This window comes from Notolepis coatsorum (genome assembly GCF_963971535.1).
Source record: "Notolepis coatsorum genome assembly, chromosome: 18".
NCBI lineage: Eukaryota > Metazoa > Chordata > Actinopteri > Aulopiformes > Paralepididae > Notolepis > Notolepis coatsorum.
Window position 1 is genome coordinate 33,030,177 of NC_140182.1, and position 25,817 is coordinate 33,055,993.

Below are 25,817 nucleotides of genomic sequence, written 5' to 3' on the forward strand. Positions count from 1 at the left end.
CCAGCCAAATGGCTGGTAAGTCAAAAAGTTAAGTTTGTTCCCTGAGATCAGAGCTACACAGCAGTGCGCCTATTTTGCGAGCCGAAATAAGTCTGTGGTTTTTTCTTCTTCTCACAACGGGTCAAATGCATCTAACATGCATTGCATCGTCGCCATTCCTTTATGCCCACATCGCCTGAAATGAACGTTATGTTAGCGTAAGCTAACAAGCTAATCCTGATCAGCGGCAGAGCCATAGAGAACAGCAGACAGTGTGGACTGGGGAAAGGAAAATGGGGGGGGGGGGGGGGGGCACTCTCCCTTTCTCTGTGTGTGTGCGTGCGTTTGGAAAGACGATGAAGTCACTAGCCAGGACTCAGGAGAGGAGTATATTGTAGTAAACTCAGGATTACTGAGGATGCACAGATAATGTTGATATTCAAATATAAAAAGGTTTCGAGAGGAGTGGAAGTTTGAAGACAGACTAGACTACAATATGATGCGGGGGTGGTGAGTTGAAACAGTGTGTGTGTCCCCGACCCCACTTCTATGTTTCAATAAATTATTTGCATTTAAAACTATTAACGCTGACTCATTCCTTCAGTCCACTCAAAATTATGCTAATATTCCTTATGTTGTTTATGATATTAATTGAAAATAGCATATGAGAGTATTATATAGTAATAATAACACATGGCGATATACTAAAAAGCTATTTTAAATTTTTGGCTGGTAAAAAATCTGCCTGGCTGGTAGTTTTTAAAATCTACCAGCCAAATGGCTGGTAAGTCAAAAAGTTAAGTTTGTTCCCTGCTAACAAACATTCAGCACAGACAATGGGGATGCTGCCATCTTAAAAAGTAAGATAATAATAATATCTTTTTTTCTTTTTTTTCTTTTTAATCCGGGGCTCTAGGGGGCCGGGCAAAATGTGGAGCTGGGCCGGATCCGGCCCGCGGGCCGTAGTTTGGGGACCACTGCACTAGAGAGACATGTAGCCGACTGGACTAAATTTATTGGCACAAAGTACAGCCTCAGCTGACCACAGAAAAAATGAATTAGAAATTGTGATACATTGCTGTTTTGAATCACCAAACCCAAACTCATCCCTTTCAGACCTGAAGCGATTTTTCATATGTAGACTTATTTGTGGCGGCCCACCATTGGCCTATATCAAACGGAACCAACACAATATCAAACAGACCCACCACAATATCAGACAGACTCACCACAATATCAAACAGAACTAACACAATATCAAACAGGCCCACCACAATATCAAACAGACCCACCACAATATCAGACGGACCCACCACAATATCAGACGGACCCACCACAATATCAAACAGGCCCACCACAATATCAAACAGACCCACCACAATATCAGACGGACCCACCACAATATCAGACGGACCCACCACAATATCAGACAGACCCACCACAATATCAGACAGACCCACCACAATATCAAACAGACCCACCACAATATCAGACAGACTCACCACAACATCAAACAGACCCACCACAATATCAGACAGACCCACCACAATATCAGACAGACCCACCACAATATCAGACAGACTCACCACAACATCAGACAGACCAACACAACATCTGACCGACCAACACAACATCTGACAGACCAACACAACATCTGACAGACCAACACAACATCTGACAGACCCACTAGAAATGCCCCACACTGACACAATAACATATTAATAGTGTGTCCAGTATTTTCTACCACTGACTATCTTACCTACTTACCTACCACCACAATTAACCCAAAGACCTGTGGCAACACTTGGCAGGTAGTTGGACATCAGGCTTGTAGCCCACTGGAGTAAAGGGCACTGACACACATGAGACATCAGCTGAGTATAGTACTCTGACCTATAACCACACTGCCAAAACCAGTGAGCTCAGAACTGAATACCGCTGAATAGTCATGCTGCTGAACCGTTATAGTCTATATTAAATTCATATTGATATTGCAATATGAAGGAGCTCATTATTTTACAAAGGTTGGAATATGGACTTTTTTCTGTTACATTTCTATAATACAGACAGTTGTGAAAATGAGAGGCATCATTATATTTCTCTCTCTCCAGCCCAGAAATACAAGACACACTAATCCCACAATCCTACATCAAACGGTAATGTAGATTTAGAAATAGCCTCTTCACCGTCATCTCAACCCGTACTGTCGCTGCGATACTGTATCTGTAATACAAAATAATCACATTGCGATATTAAGTCCATATTGAGTGGCCCTTATCAGTGGCAAGTGTGTGTACAGGGAGGGGAAGGCCTCTGGCATTGACCGCTTATTACTCATCAGAATCTAAGTCTCCATTTAAATGTTTGTTGACATTGCAACCACTGCTCAGAACGCAGCATGTCCTTGTTTTTGGACACCCTGGCCTATAGCCTGCCCGGCAACATCAATGCCTTGCTCCAAGGTGGGAACAGGGTGGAAAGGAATCCCAACCTGCCTGAGCATGACATAAAAGCAAAATGGCCACTGTGTCAATATGGTCCATTGTCCCCGTCCTCTCAAGATGGCACAGGGAATGTTAATCAGTCCCGTCCCCCCCCAAGGTCTTTTGATTCGTCAGCCCCCCCCCCCCCCCCCCCCGTTTCCACCTTCTCTCCATCTCCCTGAGAGACTTGTTGCCTGGCGCCTCTATTTCAGAGAGGTCTTCATCTTCTGTAAGGTCATTGTGGAGCACAGGCACAGCTGGGTCCGGCCTTCCTTTTGTGTGAGTAAGAATCGGGAAGAATCGAGGTCGGGCAGTTGCTCTTAAATGTGTTGTTGACGCGCGCCGGCTGTCTTGGAAAACGCTTAGGCCTAGTGGTGGTTTATCAGTCATCATGGAATAATTTATTACGCCTCCGGTAGCTTGACTCCCGGGTAGCTGGGGAAACACACAAACACATTGCTGTACTGTGGAATAGAGAAGTGTGGTTCTCTTAAAAAAACAAACATATTTTTGTATTTTGTGCTCATGGGGTACGACTTGTCCCTCTATTCCCCCGTGAAGACGGTTAGTATATTTCTGGTGTGGAGCTTCGTATATCCGTGAAGCTGAATTATTGAGGAGTCGAGACCCACGGTGGTTTCAGGGGGATGAGGATGTTGTCTGTTTGGTTTTGGTTAGTTTCTGTCATGGGTCTTTCAAGCGGTTTCACGTTTAATTTGTGAAAGTTTGACAAGGCAGTGCACCACAGCATAAAAACAGTTTTTTTTTTTAAAGTTAAACCTGAAATGCCCGAAACTCGACTGCGATCGACACCATCAGCAAAAAGCATGAAATTAAGAGCATTATCTCATAGAACAAATTCTTTATTTTTTTATCAAATCTTTTTTATTTCTTTTTTTTCTCACATAACATATAACAAGACATACTGTACCAGTACATAATAATATAAAGAATAATTGAAGGAGTAAATTAAATAAAAAATATATACTAATAATGAACAGATCAACAGACAATAACAATAACATTTGGGGTCACAAGACAAGAGAACAGGGGAACAAATAATTTATATATAATTATAAAAATAGTAGGTGCCCGTCGAGGATGCGAGGCAGGAAACCGTGAAGGGAGTGGATGAACTGTCCTTGGGGTTTGTCGGCGAGGGTTGAGTAGGGTGGCCCCATCATGCCATTCACTCGGCGATGGAAGAGAAGGAGACGGAATTCCAATGATTCCTTCAGCATCGTTTTTGTACCCCGTCCAGCTCCTCGAAGAGGCCAGTGACAGCGGGGATAGCGAGAGCAGCGACCGTGACGTCAAGTATAGTAGCGCGGGAGCTTAGCCCCGGAGGAGGAGGAGGAGGTGAAGGCCTGTCTACTGCCGAGCATGATACGAAGTTGCAGGATGGAAGTGGTTTTCCTGTGATTGACGGAGAAGGCATTGGGGCCAGCGGCTCAGGGGCTGAAGCGGTCGCCGCGTTCGCGGTTTGATTCCCGGGCTCCTCCCGGGCAGTGTGTCGGAAGTGTCCTTGAGCAAGACACTTACTGTAACCTTACCCTAATAATAATGCAGGACCTGTTCAGAGGTTAACTGGTCCAGACGAGCGCATTGGCACCTTTGCATGGTCGCCTCCGCCATCGGATGTGTTGAATGTGTGAGTGAACGGGTGATTGTGAGGAATGCGTTGTAAAGCGATTTGGATAACATCGCTATATAAATGCAGTCTATTTATCATTTACCATAAAGGCACCCCATGGAACAGTATACATACGGTGTCTGTGTCACTGTGTGTTTGTGTGTGTGTGTGTGTGTGTGTTTGTGTGTGAGTGCGCATAAGAGATTTGCTTTAAATGAAGTGTGACCTTTGCAGTTGGACAAGTCTGCTCCGAAATGGCAAGTTGTTTATTGAAGTGCCTCCTCTGCTTCTAAAAAGTGCCACCGCTCATAAAACGTAATGAAAACATTCACAGGCGTCCATGGGAAACGCAACACCCCCCCCCCCCCCCCCCCACGCTGCGAAGAAGCTACGAGCAACATCTCGCAGGCTGCAGACTTCACTACCTTTTTATAAACGCCAATGTCAATCACTTGAGCTAATGTTTACCATAGTAGGGAAAGCAATAAGCAATGTTACGAGATTGTAAACACGTGGCCATCTAGCCTAATCTACAGTGCATCACGTCATATATAAAAGCGGAGTTCTTTGGAGAGATTTATTTCACGCCATGTTTGCTACGTTGGATAGTAGAGGCTACTCGCTGTGACGGGGAGGATGGAGAGGAGAGAAACATGCGACTGAACACCGGCTGTGAGCCTGAGATGTCATCATATTGTGTGCTTTGGCCCAATGAGCCAACAGGTTTCCCCTTAAAAAAGCTCTTATGCTTCAGTGTGTCTTTTAACAGAGACTGAGAGCAGAGACTATCCTGGAGGTTTGAGCCACGCTCGCATCCCGCCATGTTATAGCTGCATATATCTCCATTCATGTAGAAATGAATCTTCCCCCACCTTAGCGAACACACAGTACAATTAGATTGTGCCTTGTAACAAAGAAAACGTGTTGTCATTGATGTGGCTCTGTCTGATGCTGTGGTGAGCCCTCTGTTGTCATTATTCACTTTCCTGTATATGGGATTAGCCTAGGAGGTGATATCGTAATTCAAATGACAATATCCATGCTTTTGATTTATGCAGCCTTTTGTCATTCCCACTCTGGTCATTAATCCCTGAACAATACCTCATAATACAGTTAAACTTTTTATTCTGAACAAGAGCAACATTAAGGACCATTAAGCAAAATACAATTTAAATAAAAAAAGGCATTTTTCTTGCTGAGAAATTATCTACATAGCCCCCCTGGTAGTACTTGCGTTTCCTTTTCAGAATAATTTTAGTCTCCTGTCTGATTCAGCTTGGAATTCCTTCTAACGTCTCACCAGATGCGACTGTCTCCAGAGCCATTTCCCGTTTAACAGATCTGGTGAATCGCCTATTATCAGGTGTAGAGGTTAATGTCAAACTTTCTTCTTCACCTCTCTATCCCCTCTTTTCTCTGTCGGTCTGTCTCTCTCTCTCTCTCTCTCTCTCTCTCTCTCTCTCTCTCTCTCAGGACCTGAACTGCACTCTAAAGAGCCTGCTGTCAGAGTGGTTTTCTGTCGGCCTGCTTCGCCTGGAGAGAATCACCTGGCAGTCCCCATGCGAGATCCTGCAGAAAATCAGCGAGTAAGAATGGCTCACCATCTCGCACCCTCTATTAACTCACAACATGTTTTTCTCACTCTCTTGAATTGTCTCTGCGTTTTAAAGGAACACCCTGCCATTATGGGAAAAATGCACTTACCATCTCCTCCAGAGTCGGACAAGAAAATGGATATCAATTTCCTCTCTGTGCGTTCAGTAGGAAGTTATCCATCAGCGAGCTAGCCTTGCTTAGCACAAAATTGGTGAGCTTGAAAATTGGTATCTATCTTCTCGTCTGACTCTTGAGAAGCGCATTTCCCATAATGTTGCCGTGTTTCTTTCTATTCTAACCTGCTTCGTGTTGCCAAGCACTACAGACACAGACTAACACCAGAATAATAAAACAGTGACTGTAACACCAGAAGAAGAAAACTGTGACTAAAAACAGAAGAAAAAAACAATGACTGTAACACCAGAAGAAGAAAACCGTTCACTCAGTTGTTTCCACTTGCTAGCTGTGCCATCAGCAGTATGGTGTATATACTGTCAGTTTTGAAAACACACAAATGATACTTCAGTGGCCAATGTTTTTTATGTATGTTTGGGAAATGTCTGCTGACCTGGATGGGAAATTAAACTAGCAAAATGACCAAAACATGTGGGCTTGAAATGACCATGTATCAACCATCCGCTCCATACTTCAAATGATGGTCTCTTTAGTAGAAGGTAGAAGCAGCATCTCTCTCTCTCTCTCTCTCTCTCTCTCTCTCTCTTCTTTCTCTCTCTACCCTGCTTGCCATCTCTACCGTCCTCCCCCTCTTTCCCTACCTCCACTTTTCTTTCCTTTCTTCTTGTGAAACAGCCCCGGTGGTAATCAGCCTCCTGTAAACACACCTGTGTGTCACACCTGTGGTTAGAGCGTTGCCTAGTTGTTCAAGTTGTCAAATCTCACTTTTTTGTCAGATACGGTAAACTGTGAATGACTGTAGAACTGCTACGTGCCTAATGATGAGGATGTCGCAATTAACCAATTTCACTATTAACGCCACGGTTAATTAACTGGAAGCCTTTTTGGAAGCGGTGGGATCTTTGTCTCCAATATTCTATGATATTGTTTCGCCTTTCTTGGCTAAGCTCTGCTTTAGAATTTAGATTTTAATTCACTTTTAGGCTAAATAGGCCTACTTCTTTTTCTGCAGGACCAAAAAAAAAAAGCAATCAATTATAATCAATTATAAAATCGTTTTGTGTCTTTCCCCCCTCTATAATAATAAAAGACTGGATAATAATCCTAACGCAGTTAAACCATGATAATTACTCGGGACTGTAATTGTACCCATCAACATCTCATACCGTGACATCACTGTGTGCCTAAGTACCAATTGTGTGTGTGTCTGTGTGTGTGTGTGTGTGCGCATCTGCTCAGGTATGAGGCGGTGCACCCGGTGAGGAATTGGACGGACATAAAGCGGCGGGTGGGGCCGTACCGCCGCTGCTACGCCTTCACCCACGGCTCCATGCCAGGAGAGCCCCTGGTGGTGCTGCACGTGGCACTCACCGAAGACATCGCCGACAACATACAGGTCAGCAACTACCACCGGTTGCTGGTTAGAATATGCAGCGTCGGCGTCTGAGTATATAGTGTCTAGGAGGCACTCGTCTACCACCGCAGAGACCCCGGGGGTTCAATTCCCGGTGCCTTTCCCGGCTTGGCCAGGCGTCCCTACTGTACGAACACAGTTGGCGGGTGGGACGCCGGTGAGGGTATAAGTCCCAGTCGTGGCAATAGTGCCTCCTACTGGCCTGTTCAGCAGGGAGGGGATCTGGGGGGAGATAGCGCTCTCCCCCGCAGGCGTTGCGCTCTCCCAGTGAAAGTGTCTGGTGACTCCACGTGTGTCAGAGGAGGCATGTGGTAATCGACACTCTCCCCAGGACAGCAAAGGGCAGCACAGTGACGGGGAACTGTGAGACACATGGGGAATTGGACATGACTAAATTTGGAAGGAAATGGGTAAAAATGACATAAAATTATAATAGTTATTATGCAATGCGAGCTCTGCTCCAAGGTTCCAATTAGTTGCTCTTTCAACCGTCTGCCGCTGACCTCTCGAATGCACAACCGATGGCTTTCTCAGTCGTGTGACGATCTCGTCATTAGTAAGACCAAGCACATCCTCGATGACCCCACTCACCCTCGATGACCCCACTCACCCTCAATTACCCCACTCACCCACTACTCAACAGGTTCCAACCAAGCTATCGGGGCAATGGAAGGTTCCTGCAAAGAACAATAACAATTATTAATAAAATATTTGTATAAATATTTTGTTCCCTCAGCAATCAGCGTTAAGTAAGAGGGGCAGAACAACAGCATGGGGTCGGTAGTTTGGCTCGGGCTATGTGCAATGGTAATCCTTGTGCAATCATCGGTATGGTGCAATATATTTCTGTGTTTTTTTTTATATTATGTTAGGGGACTGCATATTGTATATTTGTATTTGTATCTGTTCCTGTGACTGTTTGTCTGTTTACTGTGTTTACTTTTGCACTTTGACCATTCGATTTTCCCTACTTGGGATAGTAAAGTTTACCTTAACCTTTACCTTTCCAGTGGGTTATAGTCACTGGTTTTCCAAAATGGAGACAAATGAGCATGCTTTATAAATTCACGATAGTCCACATTACACAATATATTCGCCTACGCTAATCAATAAAAAAAGAAGTGGTGGTGTTTTTTGTCAGTTTGGAAATGTAGTGTTTATTTAATTTTCTTTTTTCTCATTTTGTGTTCATGCGTAGCGCTGAACAAAGCCGCGAGCAAAACGTCTGCTGTGGAATGTGTGGAAAGGTCTATTAGTCGTGAAGCAATTATAAATTATGTATAGACCTATAATAGACCTTCCTTTCTTGTTTACCAACACTAGGCGCACACAGCCAGGGGGAAGAAACGTTGTTGGCAAGCAGCTCATGCGGGATCGTAATGGGGGGACAAGACACTGTCTCTGTTATGATGATGCAGAGAAACCTGTGTACATGGAGCGATGAATGTTGATTACATGGAAAAATACCTGTATTAAAAAATACCTGTATTGAGAAAGGTATTGTGGTGGATGTACCAGGGGAATAACTCTCTGGTCATAGTTGGTTGGTCAAACAGGAGATTCAGAAGACCAGACCGGGACCCATGCTAGATGATCATACATTGTGTTGGTGTCATGTTTCTAAGATGCTAGATGATCATACATTGTGTTGGTGTCATGTTTCTAAGATGCTAGATGATCATACATTGTGTTGGTGTCATGTTTCTAAGATGCTAGATGATCATACATTGTGTTGGTGTCATGTTTCTAAGATGCTAGATGATCATACATTGTGTTGGTGTCATGTTTCTAAGATGCTAGATGATCATACATTGTGTTGGTGTCATGTTTCTAAGATGCTAGATGATCATACATTGTGTTGGTGTCATGTTTCTAAGATGCTAGATGATCATACATTGTGTTTGTGTCATGTTTCTAAGATGCTAGATGATCATACATTGTGTTGGTGTCATGTTTCTAAGATGCTAGATGATCATACATTGTGTTGGTGTCATGTTTCTAAGATGCTAGATGATCATACATTGTGTTGGTGTCATGTTTCTAAGATGCTAGATGATCATACATTGTGTTGGTGTCATGTTTCTAAGATGCTAGATGATCATACATTGTGTTGGTGTCATGTTTCTAAGATGCTAGATGATCATACATTGTGTTGGTGTCATGTTTCTAAGATTCTAGATGATCATACATTGTGTTGGTGTCATGTTTCTAAGATGCTAGATGATCATACATTGTGTTGGTGTCATGTTTCTAAGATGCTAGATGATCATACATTGTGTTGGTGTCATGTTTCTAAGATGCTAGATGATCATACATTGTGTTGGTGTCATGTTTCTAAGATGCTAGATGATCATACATTGTGTTTGTGTCATGTTTCTAAGATGCTAGATGATCATACATTGTGTTGGTGTCATGTTTCTAAGATGCTAGATGATCATACATTGTGTTGGTGTCATGTTTCTAAGATGCTAGATGATCATACATTGTGTTGGTGTCATGTTTCTAAGATGCTAGATGATCATACATTGTGTTGGTGTCATGTTTCTAAGATGCTAGATGATCATACATTGTGTTGGTGTCATGTTTCTAAGATTCTAGATGATCATACATTGTGTTGGTGTCATGTTTCTAAGATGCTAGATGATCATACATTGTGTTGGTGTCATGTTTCTAAGATGCTAGATGATCATACATTGTGTTGGTGTCATGTTTCTAAGATGCTAGATGATCATACATTGTGTTGGTGTCATGTTTCTAAGATGCTAGATGATCATACATTGTGTTGGTGTCATGTTTCTAAGATGCTAGATGATCATACATTGTGTTTGTGTCATGTTTCTAAGATGCTAGATGATCATACCTTGTGTTGGTGTCATGTTTCTAAGATGCTAGATGATCATACCTTGTGTTGGTGTCATGTTTCTAAGATGCTAGATGATCATACATTGTGTTGGTGTCATGTTTCTAAGATGCTAGATGATCATACCTTGTGTTGGTGTCATGTTTCTAAGATGCTAGATGATCATACATTGTGTTGGTGTCATGTTTCTAAGATGCTAGATGATCATACATTGTGTTCTTTCTTCGTCCTAGAGTATCGTCCGTGAGTCGACCACTCATGAAACTGAGGAGGATGTGAATAAGATCAATGCTGCCATCTTCTACTCCATCTCCTCCACCCAGGCTGGCCTGCAGGGCGTGGAACTGGGCAATTATCTCATCAAGAGAGTGGTCCGCGAGCTCCAGGTGGGTAGGGGGATGGGTGCTAGGGGTGGGTAAATGATAAATGGCTGTATTTATATAGCGCTTTTATCCAAAGCGCTTTACAATTTGTTCCTCACATTTCGGTGGTCTTATGAAGTACGGTGGGGCCCTAGGGTCAGAGGCTGATTGGCCTAGTGGGAGGACAGCCCTGCTTCTATCTATGTTCAGAGCGTTTTTTAGATATTGAGCTTTAATGTTTGCACATCCAATATAGCTAAACTAATATACATACATTTTTTTTCTTTTTTACCTTCTTCAAGATAAAACTATTAAAAAAATATCTGTGAAGACTTTCTTTGGTCAAGCTACCAAAATGTGATAGAACCGTATATCTTTATAGAGAGAGAACCGTATATCTTTAGAGAGAGAGAGAGAGACCGTCATTCACCCCTGGTGGAGCTCGTATCTAAACACCTCCTCATCCTCCATGATTATATATATATTTTTTTTTTTATCGTTCCACTTTGGGCTGTGGGGGTGCTTAATGTCTGAAGGAGTCAACTGAAGGCTTCTTGTCCTCTGCAAAAGCATGTAATTGGTCCACTGATGGATACATCTTGATATTTGTCTCTAGTGTGTTCATTAGATGGGTGAAATCCTCTTTCTGTGCCTGTTTTTGGCTCCTTTCGACCGATTAGTCGACTAATCGACTAATGGGGGTCAGCCCTACTTTGGATAAAAGCGTTAAGCTAAATTACTAAATGTAAATGTATACATTTCCATCTTCATATAAAAAAAAAAAAAAGCTCTCCTTCGGCCCTATCTGTGCACACCACTGCACACACACACACACACACAATTTCTCTCTCAATCTCTGTCACACACACACACTGTCTCTCTCACTCATTCGCGCACGCACACGTGTACACACGCACGCACGCACGCACACACACAATAGAGTCAATAGAGAGTGTTGGTGGAGGTGTTGCTCTCAGTAAGCAGAGCAGTGTCCTCTACTGTCTCCGACTAGCGCTTATTAAATGATTGCAGCATTCACAGGAACATCAAGAGTCACTCCACCTGACAGGCTGTGAAGAAGAGGCTCTTTGCGGTGTCTCCACCTGACAGGCTGTGAAGAGGCTCTCTGCGGTGTCTCCTCACAGGGAAACACACTGTCGGGGGGGGGGGGGGGTGGCTGCCGGGTTCTTACGTTGTTTACACCGCGGGGACTTTGCGGTCTCCAGGAGAGGCCTCTTATTTATCGCCATCTTTACTGACGGTGATATAAAGGAAGCTCTCCAGATATTACCGCTCGACTTCGGCTTGACGAATGGGTTTGGTACGACGAAGAAACATATCATCCGCGCGTGGAGAGAGAGCCGTCGGTCTGTCTCGTTTGTTTGAGAGAGGAGGGGATTGTTTGCTTGAGATGGGGAGGAAGGGAGATTTCATCCCACTTGTTGTAATAATCGTAAATTATTAAATGCATCCCATTTGTTGAATCTCGATTTGACAGAGAACAGGGGCGGTGTGGTCGATGCGGAGGAGGAGGGGGGGGGGCAGCTGCAGTCCGTGGTTGTGTTTAGCTCGGGGGTTATAGGGTTAACCCTCTGCGCGCAGGTTTGCCAGCATGACGGACATATGTGTATGTGATGAAAGAGTAACGTTGTGCGTCGACTGTGATACTGAAAACAGTGAGTGAGAGGCTGAGCCCTCTCTCTCTCCCGCTCTCTCTCTCTTCCTCTCTCTCTCTTCCTCTCTCTCTCTCTCCCGCTCTCTCTCTCTTCCTCTCTCTCTCTTCCTATATCTCTCTCTCCCGCTCTCTCTCTTCCTCTCTCTCTCTTCCTCTCTCTCTCCCTCTATCTCTCTCTCTCCCTCTCTCTCTCTTCCTCTTCCTCTCTCTCTCCCTCTATCTCTCGCTCCCTCTATCTCTCTCTTCCTCTCTCTCTGTCTCTCTCGTTCTCTTTCTCTCTTTCTCTCTCTCTCTCCTCTCTCCATCTTCCTCTCTCTAGCTCTCTCTCTCTATTCCTCTCTCTCTTCATCTCTGATGGTTGTATATTTGATGAAAGAGTGTGCAGTGCGTCGACTGCGATACTGAAAACACAGTGAGTGAGAGGCTGAGCCCTCTCTCTTCCTCTCTCTCTCCCTATATATCTCTCTCTTCCTCTCTCTCTTCCTCTCTCTCTCTTCCTCTCCCTCTCTCTTCCTCTCTCTCTCCCTCTATCTCTCTCTTCCTCTCTCTCTGTCTCTATTCCTCTCTCTCGTTCTCTCTCTCGTTCTCTTTCTCTCTCTCTCCTCTCTCCATCTTCCTCTCTCTATCTCTCTCTCTCTAGCTCTCTCTCTCTCTTCATCTCTGATGGTTGTATATGTGATAGAGTGTGCAGTGCGTCGACTGCGATACTGAAAACACAGTGAGTGAGAGGCTGAGCCCTCTCTATTGAGGGAACGAGGTAAGGCATTTATATTTATACAGCACATTTCACAGACTGAGGCAATCAAAGTGCTTTACTTAAACAAAGATGAGAATAAATACAGGGATATTGTGAAGAGCATGAAACATAATAAAAGTGTAATTATCAGTGGGCTGCACAATTCAATTAAAACAAAACAACATAAAGGCTGCAATAGGGTTATGCACTTTATTTAGAAAAATAAAGTTGAATAAATGCAATCAATTAGTGTCCTAGTCAGACTGAATAGTATTTATGAGGACATTATTCAAGATTCAAGATTATTTATTGTGATGTGCACAGTTAAACAGACAGTTTGCCGTACAATCAAAATATTAGTTTGCTAGTCCGCCCTTCACACAGATCACACAATACTTAACAAAAATTAGCAACTTAAATACAAGCGAATGCTAAAATAGGGATGTTTTTATTATTTTTTAATCGTAGAATATATATACAAGTGAGTAATGTTGACATTATTGCACATTCCGCTCACAGTGTAGGATCCAGTAGTATTTACAAATATAAATATAATGGAGCTAGGTGACAATGGGTCACACAGAAGCAGTTAAAGTGTCTTTAGGCATCGTGCCTGAGCTACAGTACCTGGGCTACTCTGTGTTTTAAAGGGAACATATTGTGTATCTTTTCAACTATTTTATATTGCTTCTGTTTTTGCGTTTCTTTCATAAAGAAACTAGTCAAAATCCAATTTGAATGATTTATTTGTAAGCACTCTTCTCTTATGCTGAGCATGTTGTGTTCGGCGTTTGCAACAAACACCAAATCTTAAATGAATTATGTCCCTCCCTGCCTGCCTGGCTGCCGCACACCAAGGAGTACAAGCATTTACAAACCAGGCAGTACATTAGGTAAGCGGTGTTCCTGGCTCCCAAAAGCAAATTGATTAATTGAAGTTGATGTATTGCGTGTGTCCCTCCTGTGACGTCACAACGGGCAATACTTGTGAGTAGCTTGTTTATGACTCGTTAACCTGAAAACTTGAAACCATGGCCAAACGGCAAGGAGACTGAGGATGAAATAGCCAAATCCTGTGTATTTACAGTGCATTATATGTAGTGTCCATTAATACATGTTGTCCCTTCCAAATAAACAAATAAATGAAATGAGCATCTATGTAATTTCCCCCCCCCCCCCCCCCCGGCACCTAAATAACAGACCAACGGTCAAATCCATACAAAGACCGCAGGCAAAACCCACTTTGCCCAATATGTCCCCTATAAACCACATCAAAAGAGAAGTCTAGACTTAACACTAAAATTGAAATGTTCTACTGCAAATCATATCACAACCGCAATATCTGTCCGAATAATTGCAGTATGACATTATGTTCATATAGTGCAGGCCTAGGGCTAACAAAACATCTTACCCGCCCAACATACCGCTTATTATATTTCAACATACAGAGGGGAAACTATTCACTTGCCTCCTTTGGTCCTTGTTAAAGTCCCACTTATCGAGGGAAAGCAGCCATTAACCTACTGACAGGACAATAATAGAAATTGCCCTTGTTATGTTTCCACTTATGACCCGTTATATACTCATAGCAATGCTGTTCACAAGAGACAGGAGAACACTTATATTATCTCCAGAGGGTGGGGGGGGGGGGGGAGGGGGGGGTAGTGTTGCCACGGGGGGGGGGGGGGGGGGGATTGTTGGAAGAGAACGGTCAAAGGCAAACATAGAAATAGGATGAAAGAAATAGACATGCTGAATACTACAATTAAAGGTATAAACGGGAAGAAAGAGAAAAGAGAGATCCTAATAAACATGGGAGATTAAGGATGATGTGATATGATATTTGCATTTATAATGCGCCCCCCAGCCAATTTTTACATCGGTCCGGGGCGCAGCCCGGGGAAAAAAAGAATACGAATAAATGGACGGGACAAAGAAAACAGGGAACCAGGCAGATGGACGGACAAAGAACATAAGAACACCCCAGACACAACACAACAGCAAAGTAACTCAGTGATCATCCAGAGCGAAAAGGTGGGTTTTAAGCAAGGCCTTGAATGTCTGTACGGTGTTGGCAGACTTGATCTTGAGAGGGAGCTTATTCCACAGTGTCGGCGCCATCACTGCAAAGGCCCGGAAACCCTTTGTCACCAGTCTGGCCCACGGGACCCTCAGACACAGTTGGTAATTTGATCTGAGGGACCTGGAGCTGATGTGTTGGACCAAGAGTTCCTCAATGTAGGCCGGAGCGAGACCATTGAGGACTTTGTAGATGAAAGGATATAGAGGGAATCGATCAATCAGCCAAAAAATAAGAGAGAGACAGAGGGAGAGAGAGAGAGAGACTCTCTCACTAAGACATTGCAAGAGGGGGGGGGGGAGATATAGAAGATGTAAATGGATAACCGACATAAGCTCTATAACCGATATAAACAAAGTAATGTACACAGTGAGGTAGAGAGAGAGGATGTAAATGGATAACGGATATACTCTATAACCGATATAAACAAAGTAATGAACACAGTGAGGTCGTAAAGAGAGAGAGAGAGAGAGATGGAAGATGGAAATGGGTTAACAGATATATACTCTATAACCGATATAAACAAAGTAATGAACACAGTGAGGTAGAGAGAGAGAGAGGATGTAAATGGATAACAGATATATACTCTATAACCGATATAAACAAAGTAATGAACACAGTGAGGTAGAGAGAGAGAGAGAGGATGTAAATGGATGACAGATATATACTCTATAACCGATATAAACAAAGTAATGAACACAGTGAGGTAGAGAGAGAGAGGATGTAAATGGATAACAGATATATACTCTATAACCGATATAAACAAAGTAATGAACACAGTGAGGTCGTAAAGAGAGAGAGCGAGAGATGGAAGATGTAAATGGGTTAACAGATATATACTCTATAACCGATATAAACAAAGTAATGAACACAGTGAGGTCGTAAAGAGAGAGAGAGAGAGAGAGATGGAAGATGGAAATGGGTTAACATATATATACTCTATAACCGATATAAACAAAGTAATGAACACAGTGAGGTAGAGAGAGAGAGAGAGAGAGGATGTAAATGGATAACAGATATATACTCTATAACCGATATAAACAAAGTAATGAACACAGTGAGGTAGAGAGAGAGAGAGAGGATGTAAATGGATGACAGATATATACTCTATAACCGATATAAACAAAGTAATGAACACAGTGAGGTAGAGAGAGAGAGGATGTAAATGGATAACAGATATATACTCTATAACCGATATAAACAAAGTAATGAACACAGTGAGGTCGTAAAGAGAGAGAGCGAGAGATGGAAGATGTAAATGGGTTAACAGATATATACTCTATAACCGATATAAACAAAGTAATGAACACAGTGAGGTCGTAAAGAGAGAGAGAGAGAGAGATGGAAGATGGAAATGGGTTAACAGATATATACTCTATAACCGATATAAACAAAGTAATGAACACAGTGAGGTAGAGAGAGAGAGAGAGGATGTAAATGGATAACAGATATATACTCTATAACCGATATAAACAAAGTAATGAACACAGTGAGGTAGAGAGAGAGAGAGAGGATGTAAATGGATGACAGATATATACTCTATAACCGATATAAACAAAGTAATGAACACAGTGAGGTAGAGAGAGAGAGGATGTAAATGGATAACAGATATATACTCTATAACCGATATAAACAAAGTAATGAACACAGTGAGGTCGTAAAGAGAGAGAGCGAGAGATGGAAGATGTAAATGGGTTAACAGATATATACTCTATAACCGATATAAACAAAGTAATGAACACAGTGAGGTTGTAATGATGAACGATGTCTCCGCGGTCCGTTCACCAAACTCCCCGATGCGGCTCCGCTGGGAGGCGTGCAGAGCGCCGGACCACTGCTCCCTGACAGTTTATCCCCTGCGTTACGGTGAGGTCGGGGAGCGTTACGGCGAGGCGGGGAGCGGCCCGGCCACCCGGGGACCACTACCGTGATGGATAGATGATGAGAGAGGAAAAGAAAAGGTTAGACGAATGATTTAGGAATGGAGGAGGATGGCGGAGGTTCCGCTTGTCTTTCAGGATTGGTCTCCGGGGTCGTCTTCTGGCTTCTATTGCTCGCCCCCCCCCCTCTTCCTCGCTTTCATCCGCTCCTCATCTCTGTCTCTCTCTCTCTCCCTTTCTCTCTCTAGCTCTCTCTCTCTGCCTCTCTCTCCCTTTCTCTCTCTACCTCTCTTTCTCTCTCTCTTTCTATCTCTCTCCTTGCAATGTATTGGTGCCATAGTGCTACTATATACTAGAGAGAGAGCAAGAGAGAGAGAGCTGAAAGAGTGTTACCTCTTTCACATACCTGGGTCTCTCTCTTTCCCTCCTAACACACCTCTCTCTCTCTCACACACACACAGATGACTGAGCCTTTTATATCAGATAATTGAGCTGATGAATGTGAAGCAGCCCTGCTAACCTCATCCTCTGAGCCACCCATTCCTAGAGGGAGAGAGGATAGGAAAGGAAAAGAAAATTAAGGAAGGGAGAGATGAAGGCACTCGGCGTGAAAGGGAGCCAGAGGGTGAAAGAGTGAGCAGGTGCTAAAGGAAGGGTAGAACAGGGCAGGCCTAGAGAGAGAGAAGGAAAGATGATAGAAGAAAGAGCATTGAAGTGAGTGCTACATAGGCAGGTAAATTGAGAGTTTTGAGTTCCCTTTGTTGCACCAATATAGAGCAAGGCTTCTCCCTTCAACATAAAAAAAACACGGATATAAAAACACCAATAGAACACGTCGTATCATATACAAATGAGCACTTCAAAACAGAAAGCAACACAAAGCAAAAAAGGGTCAAAAGGTCTTACTCTCCTTTCACCCGCCTAGCTGTGAAACAACAACACGTATCTTCACACCTGCAGCTCACTCCTAGCCTTGTAATACACCGTTTCACAGCAGCCATTTTGACATACTTGGCAGGGTAAACTTAGGTGTAACTAATAACAGTAATTAGGGTTCTGTTCCATTTGCGTGTGCCAGAGTCATTCCAGTGAGCCAGCATGCACCGGGTCAGGGTCCTGGAATAGAGCTGTAACTACGTTTTTATTTTTATTTTATTTTATAAATGATGCCTGTGTTTACCCTGCTATGGCGTGTGTCAAGATGGCCGCTGTGAAACAGTTCTAAACAGGCAAAGTCCACTTAAATTCACGCGTTTACCATGTACATTTACCTCCCTCCAGGTTGAGAACAAATGACTTCTAATTTTTACTATGTCTTTATTTCATACTTATCTTGTCATGCACAGTCTCTGGAGCGCAACAGTAAGAAGCATTTTGTACAAAAGTATTCTGTACTTCTGTATGACAACTATTAAAGAAACTAGAAACTTGAAACTTGAAACTTGAAGGGTACAAAGCAAGTCCTAAAAATAGAAAGAGAGATAGACAGAAGGATGGCCTCTTGCTCTCTCTCGCTCTCTCTATCTCTCTCACTCTATCTATCTATCCCCCTCTCTCTCTCTCTCTCTCAATTGTATTGTTGAGAGATTGTAAATGGGTCAAGCACAGAGACTCAATCGCATCGGCGACCCAACAATTGCATGTGTGTGTGCCGCCCATCGCATGTGTGTCACTGCATGCCAAATAAAGGCTTCTCCAAAAAGTCCTGCATTATTTATAATCTCTCTCTCCACTCATCTGTAGCTTATTGGCCCAGACAGGGTAGAGCGACAGGACGGAGATCAAGTGAGGGGCCCCTCCCAAAAGTGAATAGTGCCCACACACTACATAAAATGACTGACATTAACACCATCAACACTTCTATCATCACCAGTGGATTGTGCACATAAAGGTTTTGTGTGTTACGGCACTGTTTTAGAGACATCATTCAGAAGGACCTGCATTAAAATCATCACAATTACCTGATTTAGAATTAGTATTTTAATTAGTGTAAAATCGGTACTCATTATTCACAAAATGTTATTTGATACCTTCCAGTAATTTTACGTGGGGATTGGAGGTTGGTGTGAGTAGGGGAGGAGGGGTGCTGGGTGCGCATGCCGATTCTTCCACCCAGGCCCATGGTGAGCTGCTGTAGAGTAGAGTAGAGGAAAAAGAGGAGGGACCAGAGGAAGAGGGAGGAGGGGTGGGACGGGTTATCCGTCTCCATCAGTATGGCAGTCAAACAATGGGTGTGATTTGCCACTTTGCCGTCTGTTCAACCCAAATTCCCTCTTGGATCATTATGTGCTGCTGGTGGAGTGCAATCATTGGGCGTTTTGGAGTGTTTCGATCTCCTGCTTATTTAGCTTGATTGTTCATTTCCCCCTTTACAGTCCTAGGAGGGTATGGGTCTTGGCTGATATCCTAAATATAGCATGTCGACTGGCAAGCAGAGACCTCTGATCACATGAGAGGGGTTATTTCCTATCTCTATCTCTTCTTATCCCTCTGTCTGCTCACTTGCTCTCTCTCTCTCTCTCTCTAGCTCTCTCTCCCCCCCATATATCGTTCTCCTTCTCTCACACAAACATTATTTCTCTCTGCTTTCTTTCCAGGTTTTCTTCTCTTTACAGGACCGAGGCTAGAAGATACTGACTTCCTCTGTATGCATCTAAAAGAATAATGTATTTGTATTGATTTCAATGTTCTCTGCCCTCCTCCCCCCTCTCTCCCCTCTGTCCCCCAGGGTGAGTTCCCCCACATGGCCCAGTTCTCCAGCCTGTCTCCCATCCCCGGCTTCTCCTCCTGGCTCCAGGGCCTCCTCAGCCAGCGCCGGAAGGAGGGCCGCGGCTCTGAGCTCCTCTCCGAGCAGGAGTGGCAGGAGGTGGAGCGGGCCACCGACTCGGCCCCCGGCGGCCCGGCCCTGGACGCCCTGCGCAAGCTGACCGGCACCAGCGAGTGGGTGCGCTCGGAGCGGCTGGTCCGCGTTCTGGAGCCCGTGCTGATGCGCCTGTGCGCCTGGTACCTGTACGGGGAGAAGAGGCGGGGCTACGCCCTCAACCCGGTCGGCAACTTCCACCTGCAGAACGGCGCCACCATGTGGCGCCTCAATTGGCACGCCGACACCAGCCCGAGGGGCATGGCCAACTCCTGCGGCATCATGGTGAACTATCGCTACTTCCTGAACGAGACGCCGAAGAACAGCGCCCTCTACATGCAGAATAAGGTCATCTCGGCCTCGGAGCAGGTGCTTGGACTGGTGTCGCAGTTCCAGCAGAACAGCAAACTCTGATGATGGGGAAAGGCCCTACGGGGGGAGTGGGGCTTGTGCCTAGATGGACTTGTATTCACACACCCACACACATGCACACACACACACACACACACACAAAAACACTCAAAACCTTTCACAGAAGACATGTATATGTACTCACACACACATACTACACTCACAAGCCCCTCCTCTCCCGTGCTGCAGGTTAAACGTATCAATGATACCCGTTCGACTGATCATTTTGTATTATTAATTTATCAGATACCTTTTTTTTGGGGGGTGATTTTGGTTATAAATGTGGTTCTAAACCGCTGGTTCTAAACCACAGTGTGATCTCTCTCTCGCTGTAATGTCTTCATAGTCAAATCTAGTGTCTGTGGTTTGAAAGAGGAGAGGAGGCTGCTGTATAGGCACTGGCTGGGTGATTCTTGCTCAAATGTGAATCATGTTTTTTTCTCTAAGAATTGAGATCACGATTCTCTCACACGATTCTTATTTTTTCTATAAAATCATTTATATCAAAGTGCTTGATGATGACTTAAACATAACATATATGAAAGTGCTTGAGTTCAACTTAAAAGTATCTTGTAACATACAAAAGAACTCGAGTCAGAATCGTCATCATTTAAAAAGGTTAAGTAAAAAGTAAAAAAAAAAAAATGAATATATATATATATATAATATTTATTTTTTAATGAGCTTGCATAGGTCTATGAATCGAGATTGCGATTTTATTTGGATGAATCGCCCAGCCCGCAGTAGTGCGTTTTGTGTTTTGCCTGGCTTGCGTTCCTGACCCGGGCTGTTTGCTATTGTGTGTCATATCCCCCCGCCCCCCCCCCCCCCCCCCCCCCCCCCTCCCGGTCTGAGACTACTGTAGCTAATGAAGCGCGAGGCGTCTCTCAGGCAGCCGGCGTGTTCTTGCCCGGCGACGCCTGTGTGTGTGTGCGATGGCAGGGGCAGGAGCGGCTACTGGAATAAACCATGTTTTGATTCTTTCATTTGCCTGATCTGTCTCCCTGCGGTTCGAGGAGCGAGTCGGTTTGATTGATTTGTGTGTGTGTGTGTGTGTGTGTGTGTGTGTGTGTGTGTGTGTGTGTGTGTGCACATGCATTTGTTTACACATGTTGCCCCATTTTAGATTCCGCCAGACACTCAATATACCCAGAGGTATTAGGGGCTCCGCGTTCCCCTTTTGTTCCACGGCAATTCAACACTCGTACCGAGTTATTATTTCATATTCAGTAACTCTAAACAGAACTGGCGTGGCTCTGAATATTTCACGGCCGACTGTGCTCGATTCAGGGACCTCATCCTGAAACACACACACACACATACACACCGAGATCTATTCAGGTTGGTGTTTGATATCATTGCCATCATTCCCATACCCCTCCCCCCCCTACATTCTCTCTCTCTTTCTCTCTCTCTCTCTCTCTCTCTCTCTCTCTGTTCTAACTGCCTCACACAGGTGCCAAGCACGGCTGATATCCGCTCACTCTCCATTGTTGTGAAATAATATATCACAGCAAGTTGACTGTGAAATTACATTTTATCTCTGAGGAGCTAAACTTTTTTTTCTCTTCTTTCCTTCCCCCAAACCCCCACCCCTCTCTCCCCCCCCTTCTCTCTCCCTCGTGGGTTCTCTGTGTCGCTCTGCGTCCTAGGAACTAATGGTGTGAGAAATCAAGTTAAAGTAAATGGCTAGATTGATGGTGTTCGGTTTTAAAGCGAGCGGGGAGGATAATCGTTAAACATAAAAAGGACAGTGTTTAACACTTTCAGTGCCACTCACGAGATTTCTCGTTTTTTTTTTATAGGTGGTTGCATGCCACTCACGAGATTTCTCGGAATTATTATTATTTATTTTTTTTTGCGATCTGAAAAATTATTGCATCACCCGAGCCTACCCGAGTATAGCCGAGGGGCGCCGGCGATCACTGTGGAAAAAAGCGCCCCCTGTCGTCTCCCAGATGACATAAGTGATTTTGGAATGGACTCAATGAAAATGAATGGGGAAAAAAATCCGGTACTCCACATTTTCCAGTTCACTGATCCAGCCGGGGTTACTAGAGTTCATTCTGGAGCCTCAGATCCCCGCGGATCATGGAGTTCTACTGTATCGCGTTGGATCCATACACGTATCGATTTTTTCGAATGGTGATCAGGAATTGGAATATACCAGTTGGATACCATCTGATGTCAGGTAAGGACTCTATGTTATCAGTGGTAGGATAATCAGAGTAAGTTTGATGAAGTTATAAGCTGTTTTGTGAAATGTCTTCTTTCGGTTTCACTGTAAAAGTCCGTGAGGAAATCAACGGAGCGATTATCAGTGCGCGGCCGTAATGTGCGTGCATGCACGTATAATATTGATCATCTAGCGTTTATTTGAAAACGATTCATTAAAAGGCCGACGAATATCAACGTTGTGGAATATTCCACTAAAAGACGATTTTCATAGAATGCTCCAGAATGAGCTGTTTTTTATATCAAAACGGGGGCTTTTCTAACTGCTCTGAAACGGCAACGACGCGATAAAAAAACAATCTGCCTTCACAGCACTGACTGGAAAATAGTCTTTGATAATGCGATGGGCAGATTAGACACATAGCCATAATTTAAAACATAGATTAGGCGATATTAACGTTAACATTGGCGCCGATGGTGGCATTCAAGCGGTAAAACGGAAAACCAGGCGTGGCGCTGAAAGTGTTAAAGGGTGCCCTTGAGAGAGAGGGAGAGAGTGTCTGTCTCTGGTGAGACTGGAGACAGTGACACACACACAGGGTTCTATTCAGGTGGGTGTTTGATATCCTTGCCATCATTCCTGTCCTGTACCCCCGTCCATCCTCTCTCCCCCCCCCCCCCCCCCCCCCCTCCCTCCCTCCCCAGAGAGCTGTCGCTGGTGTTCTAACTGCCTCACACAGGTGACAAGCACGGGTGATATCCGCTCACTCTCCATTGTTGTGAAATAATATATCACGGCAAGTTGACTGTGAAATTACATTTTATCTCTGAGGAGACAACGTTTCTTCTTCCTTTTTTTATTTCCGTCCGCCAAACACCCCCCCCCCCCCTCTCTCTCTCCCTCCCTCCCTCTCTTGGGTTCCCCGTGTCACACTGCGTCCTAGGAACTAATAGCGTGAGGAATAAATGGCTACAGTAGATTGATGGTGTTCGGTTTTGAAGTGAGCGGGGAGGATAATCGGAAAGCATAAAAAGGACAGTGTTTAAAGGGTGAGAGCGTATGAGAGAGAGATAGACACACACACACACGTTGAGAGAGCTGAGAGAAAGGGCCTGTCACACCTTCTCCCCGTGGTAAAAGCTCAAGACACACTGTGGCAGCCATGACCGGTTCGGTGAGTTACCATGGAGACAGAAGTGACGCACCACCTACCGCGCAGCCAAACCGGCCAGCAGTGAGTCTCACCAATGTCCGATGGGGGTGGTTGTAAATGCTGTATAGGTTTGAGTGCCGGTGTCATGTCGACTTCTCGCCATTACCGGAGATTGTCCCTTAGCTAATTGTGTGTTTTGTAGGTGTATGTGACATGTGTTTTTACCAGATCTCAGCCTACCGTACTACTTCACACTGCCGTTGATGTTGAAAAGGGGTGGACATTGTTTCACAGTCACTAGGCAATAGGCATAGGTAATTTCACCTTGTGAAAGCCAGTGCGCAATTTTCTTTCACAAACGTTACTGCAGTGGTTCCCAAAGTGTTGGGTGTGACCTCCTATTGGGGTGCGAATTCTTTTTAATAATAATATTCATTTAGCCTACCAAAACTGATAAACGCCAATGTCAACAAAAACGTTTATTCTTTTATGAGTACATTCACATTTGCCATAAAAGGTGGCAAATTATTAGGCTAATTATTATTCTTTGAATGAACTGAAATCTCCTATCCTACTGTAGGCCTACAACTACATTTCTAATTAGGCCTAATTATTTCACAGTGGCACAGGATCATTTGCCAAGCTTTAGTTAATTTTCAAATAAAATATAAAACTATAATTGTGTATTGTTATGTTAATCTTGTCTTAGTAAGTAGTAGAGGAAATGGCATGTTTGTAGCCAAAAAATTATTCTAGCCTACATCTAGGTGGGGACCAGGTTAGGTGGGGCTCGAAAATATTTCCAACTACCCAAGTTGGGCCTGTGGAGGAATAATACTGTCCTCTCCTTATAGTTGAGGTCTTTCACCCTTCCCCCCCAACCACACTACAGAAGGTTAACCCTTTCACTACCACACTACAATTTTCACGTTCAAGTTTATTTATTAGTTGTCATACAGAAGTACAGAATACTTTTATACAAAATGCTTCTTTCTGTTACGCTCCAGAGACTGTGCTAGACAAATAGATAAGTATGAAATAAGTATAGCAAGTATAAAATAAAAGTCAAGTACGTAGACAAGTGTTCAGTATATACATATGTACAATGTACAATGCAGAGTAGAAGTAACTGAGTTACAATACAATATACTATACAGTGCAAAGCAGAAATGGGATGAGGTACAATTTAGGTATAATTTACAGTAGGGTGTAATGAGGTATGGGTTGTAGTGCAAATTCTTTACCAATAAATATAAAGTGTGTTTAGGTGTTCTAAAGTGGGTGCTGCAGTGTGTTGTTTGTTTAAAGTGAGTGTGTGTGCTGTGAGTGCATTTGATGGTTGTTGCATAGTGTTATTGTTCATTGAGCATCCTGATGGCCTGGGGATAGAAGCTTCTTCTGAGTCTCTCTATGCTTGCCATGAGACTCCGGTATCGCTTGCCTGACCGCAGCAGTTCAAAGAGGCAGTTGTTTTGGTGGCTGGAGTCTTTGATAATTATCTTAGCCTTACCCATGCACCGCTTGTTGTAAATGTCCTGGAGAGTGGGAAGCCCCCCTCCAATTGTGCGTTCGGCTGAACGGGCCACTCTCTGTAGTCTGCTACAGTCTTGTGCGGTGCTATTCCCAAACCAGGAGGTGATATTGCCAGTCAGGATGCTCTCTATTGTGCATGAGTAGAAGTTCTTAAGGATCTTCTGACTGACTTGGAACTTCTTTAGGCGCCTGAGGAAGTAGAGGCGTTGCCGTGCCTTCTTCACAACACTGTCAGTGTGTGGTCCTCGGATATGTGAACTCCGAGGTACTTAAAACTGTTCACTCTCTCAACCGGTGCCCCGTCGATGCTGAGGGGGCTGTAGTCCCTGACCCCCGACCTCCTAAAGTCCACAATCATCTCCTTTGTTTTGCTGACGTTCAGGGAGAGGCTGTTCTCTTGACACCATCCCGCTAGAACCTTGACCTCCTCCCTGTAGGCCCTCTCGTCGTTTGCAGAAACCACCACCACTACTGTGTCGTCAGCAAATTTGATGATTGTGTTGTTGTTCCGCTGTGCCACACAGTCATGTGTGTACAGGGAGTAGAGGAGGGGACTCAGAACTGTTGAGAGTGATGGATGAGGAGGTGCAGTTGCCTGCTCTCACCACCTGGGGTCTGCCCGTCAGGAAGTCCAAGACCCACTGGCAGAGGTCATAGTTCAAGCCCAGGTCCCTGAGCTTGGCTATGAGTTTGGAGGAGACTATGGTATTGAATGCTGAGCTGTAGTCGATGAACAGCATTCTCACATAGTTCCCCTGCCTCTTGTCCAGGTGTGATGCTGCTGTGTGCAGCACATGGGCAATGGCGTCCTCCGTGGACCTGTTGGGGCGGTATGCAAATTGCAGGGGGTC

General features: G+C 44.2%; 1 protein-coding gene across 2 annotated transcripts in view; it reads left to right on the plus strand.

Annotated features, from left to right (window-relative positions):
• Positions 1–20,872, plus strand: part of mlycd (malonyl-CoA decarboxylase) — a 31,745-nt gene extending 10,873 nt beyond the window's left edge. The window contains exons 2-5 of one of the 2 annotated variants that reach the window (XM_084334658.1): positions 5,569–5,681; positions 7,066–7,222; positions 10,334–10,486; positions 19,562–20,872. In XM_084334658.1, coding sequence (XP_084190784.1) covers positions 5,569–5,681; positions 7,066–7,222; positions 10,334–10,486; positions 19,562–20,107 — 969 coding nt within the window. In that variant the 3' untranslated portion in view covers positions 20,108–20,872. The remainder of the gene's footprint in view (positions 1–5,568; positions 5,682–7,065; positions 7,223–10,333; positions 10,487–19,561) is intronic. The other variant, XM_084334659.1, reaches the window with a different exon arrangement.
• Positions 20,873–25,817: the final 4,945 nt, after the last annotated feature.